The sequence below is a fragment of the Ciconia boyciana genome, chromosome 8 (genome assembly GCF_034638445.1).
Source record: "Ciconia boyciana chromosome 8, ASM3463844v1, whole genome shotgun sequence".
In the NCBI taxonomy this organism is placed as follows: Eukaryota; Metazoa; Chordata; class Aves; order Ciconiiformes; family Ciconiidae; genus Ciconia; species Ciconia boyciana.
Window position 1 is genome coordinate 36133650 of NC_132941.1, and position 8166 is coordinate 36141815.

The 8166-nt window shown below is 41.0% G+C and overlaps 1 protein-coding gene across 2 annotated transcripts in view; it reads left to right on the plus strand.

Moving 5' to 3' along the window:
- GPRIN2 (G protein regulated inducer of neurite outgrowth 2) overlaps positions 1-5701 on the plus strand; it is a 33747-nt gene extending 28046 nt beyond the window's left edge. For both annotated transcript variants that reach the window (XM_072871082.1, XM_072871081.1), the window contains one exon: positions 3114-5701. In XM_072871082.1, the coding sequence (XP_072727183.1) occupies positions 3130-4932 (1803 nt within the window). In that variant the 5' untranslated portion in view covers positions 3114-3129 and the 3' untranslated portion in view covers positions 4933-5701. The remainder of the gene's footprint in view (positions 1-3113) is intronic.
- Positions 5702-8166: the final 2465 nt, after the last annotated feature.

Sequence of the window (8166 nt, forward strand, 5' to 3'; positions counted from 1 at the left end):
AGATTACATGCTGGAGGAGATGAGTGAAGTGTTTTAAAACTGTCACTTTCCCAGTTCTTGCTTCTCTTCTAAGTGCTGAGATTTTGTGAGGGCTTTTGAAAAATGTGCAGAAATACATTGATGGCCAGCCTGGCAAGAAGTGGTTGGCAGCTGCACTCAGCAGTGCCTCTAACCCAGGAATCTGAAATTCCATTCCTGGAAGAAAAGATGCTTTTGTGTTGTCCTTAGATGCCACCAGCCTGTGGAGTCCCACAGGCCAGAAAGGCTGCGTGGCATACAGAGCAGGCTTGGTGCTGGTGGAGTCTGTAATGAGTTTAACTTCTGACTGAACAAGCATGTATGAAGGAGGGGAAACTGCCTTTTTTCTGCATACAGTCCAAATTTGAGCGAGCCCTAATGCTAGAGGATATTGCTGCCTATCGCAAGTCCCTACTACACAGCTCACACTGAGAAGCTTCTCAAAGAAGTGACTGCAAATAGTGGTTTTTTTAATGTTGTCTTGCTCAATTTAATTTCTTTATGGAAAACAGCCAACGCAAGTGGATTTCAGGTGATGGGAAAACTGCAACCTGAGCTATTAGCTTGCCAAAGTTAACAATGAAAATGGAATTACAAGCGTAAGCACTGATAACTGTCTGGATCAGCAGTAGAGCTTTTGGGTTGTGGATGGAGCAAAAGGCGTGCTCTTTATCAGTTATGTTGGTAGATGACTCTTTGAGCCTGTAAATATCATATTAAAAGGATCACATGTTAAAAGCTTCTCACTGAGAGGTTTGAATGTGAGCCCTTGCAGCCACTGGTCTCTTGGTGTTTTGAGTGAACTTTCCTCTTACAATTACAGAGTGCTTTTGTCCACCATGTGTACATACCTTTCTTGTTCCACACATTCATTTTTATTTCAGTGACACAGTTCACAAGAAATTGTGAATGTTTCTTTAGGAGTCCTGCTAGGGAGGCAGAATGTACAGAGTGCATCTGCGGGAAAGTTCTCTCAAATGGGAACTTGTGGCTTCCACTATACTTCTGCACAACAGATTACCCTGTAGTACGTGACCTGGAAGCAATGAATAAATGCTCTAGATTTTTCTGTTCAACAGAATGGGTTCTTTTAGGAAAGAGATATATTTATATGTATGTGTGTAGATAAATATAGATATATGAGCATATTAAAATAACTTAGTTATACAAATGTTGAAAGACCTCTGTGACACCAAGGGAATGTGAGTAGTCAATCAGTGGAAGACCTGATTCAATCAACAAAAATGGATCACTAAATCTCGCTAGATTCAAAATCTTCAATTACAACTTCTCTTAGATGTGGAAGTGCTAACATAAATGTTAACAACATATATAGGGTACTATACCAACCAGTAGAAACAAGTGTTTTCTAACAATAGAAGTGACTGAGTGCACTGAAAAAAGAACAGAAAAAACACAATACTTTGGTTAAAGATTTTCTTGTCTTGTTTGTACCCTGCTTCTGGTGCAGAGAGCATGTATTTTCCACAGCCAGTGTGAACTTGTGGATTCCTAAAGGTGATTAGCACAAGAAGCCCAAACCATGCACTGAAGCATGTACCCTTAACAGACTCTGTGTTGAGATGCAGACTTTCCATCCTAGGGGTGCTTCACCTCCAGCGTTTCACTGGATCCCTCTTTGCTGGCAACTCTTATCATGCCGGCAGTAAGCACAAGCTAGAAAGCCCACTGACCCCGTCGTGGGCTGTGCTGCCCCAGGCTGCCCAGCATTACTTGTTCTGGCAACACTGGCACTGACTCCACAGGCCTGGCAGAGCTCATTTCCTTGGGTTTCACATCGTGTCTCCTCTGCCACAGGTGGTCAAAACAGTTTTGTCCACACCTGCTGTATGTTTGTGTGGCCTCTGGGAAAACAGTTGACTAAAATAGTGATGATCTTGTGAAATGAAATCCAAAGAAGCTTGTTAGGAAGGGTAAGGGAAAAAGGGAGAACTTGTCCAGTTGTTGAGGCTTTGTTAATGTTTGAAAGCTCCAGCAGTGATTGGATAACTTCTGAAATAATAGTGTCAAGAGACTAAAAACTGAACAACTTTTTGTTTTGACAATACAGCTAACATCGTTGGCTTAATGAACACTGTGGCGAAAAGCTGTCTTGCTCTTGTGGTTTAGCTTCGGTTGGCAACTGAGCACCACAGAGCTGCTCGCTCATCCTCCCCCCCGTGGGATGGGGGAGAGAATTGGAAGAGCAAAAGTAAGAAAACTTGTGGGTTGAGATAAGAACAGTTTAATAATTGGGAAAAAGAGAAAAAAAAAATACTACGAATAATAAATTGTAATGAAAAGGAAAACAACAAAAGAGCGAGAGAGGAACAAAACCCAGGGGAAAAAAGAAGTGATGCAGTCGCTCACCACCCACCGACCATTGCCCAGCCCGTCCCTGAGCAGCGATCGCTGCCTCCCAGCCAGTTTCTATAGTGAGCATGACGCCATATGGTATGGAATAGCCCTTTGGGCAGTTTGGGTCAGCTGTCCTGGCTGCGCCCCCTCCCAACTTCTTGTGCCCCTGGCAGAGCATGGGAAGCTGAGAAGTCCTTGACTAGTTTAAACATTACTTAGCAACAACTAAAACATCAGTGTGTATCAACATTATTCTCATACTAAATCAAAAACACAGCACCATATTAACTACTAGGAAGAAAATTAACCCTATCCCAGCCGAAACCAGGACACTTTTTAAAAATACTTCTGTCTTTGCTTAAGTTATATGACATCTCTGGATGTCCCAAAAATGGCTCCAGTAAATTCAGGGGAGATGATACTTGGCAATGTTGAGATTGTTATTGTTAAAAGCTAGAAACCAAGAATTATGTTCCCTTTGTGTTTTATGAAATTAAAAAAAACCCCAGAATTTCAATAAATCCTGAATCTAATTCAGGGAAAAACCCTTTGTGGAAACTGAAAATGGAAACTGGCCAGTCTGAGTACACAGAGACTAAAATATAGTGCTTTTATAAAAGTATTTGTGAACTGTGAAAAGCAAGAAGCCCAGGCAGAAGGCCAATAGAGATTATAGTTTCCAGTGCATATATTTCCTTCTTAAATTGCTTCTTTTTCTTCTCCACCATTTCTTGCAGATATCTCTTTTTTGCCATGTCAGCTGACAGCCACCAGCTCCACACTCATTCCTACCAGGATGCACTAAGTTCTGCTTGTCATGGTCTCTTGAATGTCAACAGTCACCCCCTGTCGAAGAGCTCCTCAAGTCTGGCCTATACTGGGCAATCAACTTTAGAGGAAAGGCAAAGCAACAAACACGAGCTGAAGAAAAGCCACAGTAGCACCATCTGCCATACCCTGGGAAACGAGAATGATGCCAGGAGTGTGCCGAGTCCTGGATGGTCCTTCTCGCAGCCTGGGGTGATGGGACTTGGATCAGTGGTCCAAACCATAAGTGATCAGTCAGCCGATGACAATTCACAGAGCGGAACTAAGACTACAAACCATTTTCTTATCGCTGAACAGTACCCAGCATCCTGGGAAGTGGGGGACTCTAAGATGTGTGTAAAGAGCAGCACTGTTGAGAATGTTTCTTCAGCCTGCATTGTACACGAGCAAAGCATATGTGAAATGAAAGAACCAGGAACTGCCCTTCAGAGAAGCCACTCAGACCTAACTTGCAGTTGCAAACAGACTTATGTCACTCACATAGAAACCAGTGCTACTCACTCCAGCCTAAGCTCTTCTAGCTGCAAGCATGGTCTACCAGTGGCTAGGATGTCTTTCCAACCACAGAGATATGGATCAGAACCAAATGAAAATACATCTCACTATCAAAACCTTGTGACTCATCTTCCAGTTCTACCTAGAGACCAAAAAGTACCCACAAATAGCTTCGACAGCGGTGGTATTCCACATAATACTACTGTTTACACAGATCCTGGAACATTTCACACTGCTGTTCTAGGACCCCACATGCCTGGAAATGGTTTCTCAAACAGGACAATGTTCAGTCAAGCCACTGGGGTTATTCATGGTGGTCCGACTTACGGTACTATTCCAAACTCTGCATACTCACCCATGGTGATGACAGTTCATAACAATTCTGCAGGGCCCTGTAATGTAAGGCAGGACCCTTGTATGAAAGTAGGTGCCACTGTCCCTGCCTATTGCCATTCTTTGCCCATACCATCTATACAACTTGTTCCACGGTTGGTATGCTCCGTTAGCGAGTCAGGAAAAGAGCAGGCAGCACCTGGCTATTTTCATTCCTTTTCTACTTCAGACATTCTGACATATCCTAAGCTGGTGTCTTCAGTAAGCGAATCGGGCCTGGATGCCAAGAAAGTCCTGAAGTGCTGTAGCATTCCTGCAGAACAACTGCAACATGCTCAACACTGTGCTCAGCAGGAGAGAGCTCCTCTAGAAACAAAGGCTGCCTCTGTTGCCTTTAGTAGCCAGCAAGGTGCAGACATGGTAATGACAACTAAAGATATGTGGACTATGACCTCTATGAATGATTTAACCAAAGGACTGAAACCAGCTCTTGAGCGTAGAGATGCCGAGGTACAAACTCTTCCAACCATGGAATGCAAATCTGTGGCAACAAGCCCAGCGGCTGCAGCAGAAGGCCACTCGCACGTGTTCCCAGAGGTGAACCTGGAGCAAGACTTGGAGGCCCCCAAATCTCCAGTACGTGAAGTGAGATGGGATGACGAAGGAATGACATGGGAAGTGTATGGGGCATCTGTGGATCCAGAAGTCCTTGGGTTAGCCATTCAAAAACATCTTGAGATTCAAATAGAACAATTCCAGACAGAGCCTGCTCAGCTGGCTGGGAAAAGTAATGAGGAGCCATCTTCTGATAAAATGGGGAAAAAAAGGCCATTCAGAACAATGATGCACTCCCTGAGATATCCAAGCTGTTGTGCTCGTTCCAGTACTGCAGTGGAGTAGTGTAGGACAGCTGTGCTGCTTATAAAGTGTAAATAAATGCTGACTCTTATGTGTTAACACAGAACATGTGGACAATCCACTTCAGGGTAAGTGGGAAAAGTTCAGTAACCATCAAATATACGTCAAAGCAAGGAAAAACCCATGGCTGGGCCATATAACAGAGGACATAAGGTTGTACCTACATCATGCTATCTGAATGCTCCTGACTGTATTTAATGTAGCACTGTTTTATTCTTCTATGTTAGTTTTAAATCATATTGTAAGGAATGAGACTTCTTTTCTAAACAATGCATCTTTTTAAATAGTGATGGATTTTTTTTCTGTATTTTAATAATTTAGGGTTAGAAAATGATGCTTTAATCAAAGTTCTTAGCTTTTAATCCTACTCCCTTAAATTGTTTTGGGAGCTACTTTGCTGTTAATTTATAACAATGCTGACTATAAACCCACTTTAACAGTACACAAAATTACAAACTAGTGTAAAGCTAGATGACAAAGAACTGTAACTTTTGCTACATAACTCTGTGAAGTAATTTTGATATTGCTAGTCTGAACTTTTCCCTTTGCAAGCTGATGTACAGTTGGAGGATACTCCGGCAACTTTCACATTAGTTTGTAGTTATGCTGAATTACACTCTAAATATCCAGACCTGATGTTTACCAAGTGATTGACACAAATGTACAGTATTACCAAAGATGACTCATGTAATGTGAATTACTTATTGAATGCTTGTTTATTAGAGACATGAAAAAAAAGCTGTTCAGATTAGTCTGTCACACTATCATACCCTGCAAATCACAAGCAGTTTTGTTTTGCTTATATTAAAGGTAATTTCCAGTGAGTTCTTTTTATGTGCATCTATCCTGAACAGTGGTTATTTTGTTGTTGCATAAACCACAGGCAACAGTTTGCACGTAACCTTCGCTCGTCTTCTGTTCCTTGTCTGGTCTGACATCAAGCATCTGCTGAAAGTGAGACTTCGTGTCCTCACCAAAGTACAGCTCTAACATTATTTGTTCTGAGTGCCTTGGTCATATGGGCAGCTTAAAGATTTCTTTTCTCCCAAAACCAACTTTGCAAACCATTTCCCAGTGAGAAACCTTTTATGATACTGCAATGCAGCCATAGTGCAGGGCCTGTTTGAAGTGAAAGGTTTGTCAAGGAAGCTGAGACTATTATTTCCAGTGTCATATGTGGCCTTTGGTCAAAGTCTAAGATTCTTCAGGAAACTAGGAATGTGCAATATTTTTTGAAGAGAGAGGAAGAACATTCATTTCTGTGTCAAAGGAAAACTTGCAGTGTCAGAGAACTTACTGCTGTGGAATTATCCATTCTTCTTGAAATGTGTGTGGTTGTGCTTTTGTTGGTTTGGTTTGGTTTTTGTCTCACCTTCCTAAAACAGTAAGTTAGCAGGATGTCTACGTAATGTTCACCTAACATGTATGTGAACAGGAGCCACTGGTGCTTAGGATGGTTTTAAAATTTCAGCTAGAAAATCCTTAAATATAGAACCTGCTAGCTGGAATGTGCTGTGATGCATTAATTTAATAATGTAGAGTAGTTCAAGATCAAATTTTCATTCCTGGACAAAGTGGAGTTAAACAGACTTGGCTCCTGTGAAACTTGCTTTGAGTTCAGGAAGCTTCATTCAGGCCCTGGGACTTTGGCCTCAATAAAGTCTGAACTCAAAATGACTTTTATACCAACCAAGTCTGAAACCACTAGAATATGACACCTTACTCAGGATGCCGCTATAGCTGTAAGCATCCAAGTTTTGATAATTATCCTAGATGTTAAAGTTCCTTTTATTAAAGCTTTACTAGAAGTAAAGAAGTAATGAGTAACTAAAAAAAGTCACTTCCGCTGTTATTTAGCGTTTAGCTAAACAGTTTCTGTACAGGCTTATTTTATGGTCTGGAGTATCATAAGCAGTACCAAATGTTGATTTCTTCCTTTCTTCAAATATTACACTTTGAGAATTTCAAGCACTATAATGGCCTAAAACCTTCTGTTGTCTGTTAGCTTGTCCTTGGGTGTGCAGGAGAATTACAGATTTGAACAGTTAAACTAAAGCTTTAAAATAGCAATGGTACCTTGCTCCCATGACCATCATAATCCATACTTTTAAGCTATTTGACATGTGGAATAATCTTGATCCTCCTTCCCACCTACCCCCCATCCCAAGCACCCCTCCAAAATAAAGCTCTCAGCTCTAGGAAGATGGTAAAATAGAATCAGTATCGAACTGGTCAGAAAGAGATAGTTTGCAGAAAGGACTGGAACAATATGGCAAAGTCCCTTGAGTGCTTTGGCTGTTGTATACCGTAAAAGCTGGAACTACTCTTCATTTCATACAGCTCTGGTGTGAATTACCTACAGTTTATGCATTGGAACAGATTTGCTATTACAGTACTAAATACTGATTTTCATTCCCGGATGAGAAAAATAAATGACAAGCAAAGGGAAAGGACACCAATGATATGCTAATCAAGACAAACAGATGCTTACTCATTACAGGCATTGTGACTCTTTAGGATACTAATTGGAGTTGCTGTTGGTAACAAATCTAGTGTTTGTCTTTGAGGATTTCCTATGCTTTTGGAAAGGATTAAAATACAAGGCATATTAATAGAGATTTGGGGGGGGGAAGGGGGAACGACCCACAACCCAAATAAAATACTCATCTGAATATTAACTACATGGATAAAATAAGTTGTTCCGTTTGTATGATGGATACCTCTTAAAAAGGGGAATTTGGATTCACTTTGCATTTGTTTGTTGTTTTGGGGTTTTTTTTAAATTAAATACAGTCAGGTTGTATATTAAGTATTCTTCATATTAGTGCTCTCTTCAAGTGTTACTCTTGTAAATGTGAGAACTCTATCTCTGTTTTTTAATGTTTTCTAACTTAGAAAAATCCAAATCCATTACATTCTACTTTTAAATATAAATAAAGTAGAAGGAGAACTTACACTAGATTTATAACTGAGTGGGTCAATGCTGAACACAGATGCTTGTCAAGCTAGGGTGAAATCAAGGTGTATTATTTTCTTGAGACCATTTGAAAACCAGTTTGTATTGCATCACGTTGCCTCTGTTCCCCAGCCCGAATGCTCAGGTACCATTTACAGCTGATCCAATCGGGGTTGCCTTTCGCACAAATCCTCAGCGAGAGCTGCACTGGCACACTGGGAGCTTAACCCTTTTGCCTGGGTTCCTTCTTTCCCTTGAAA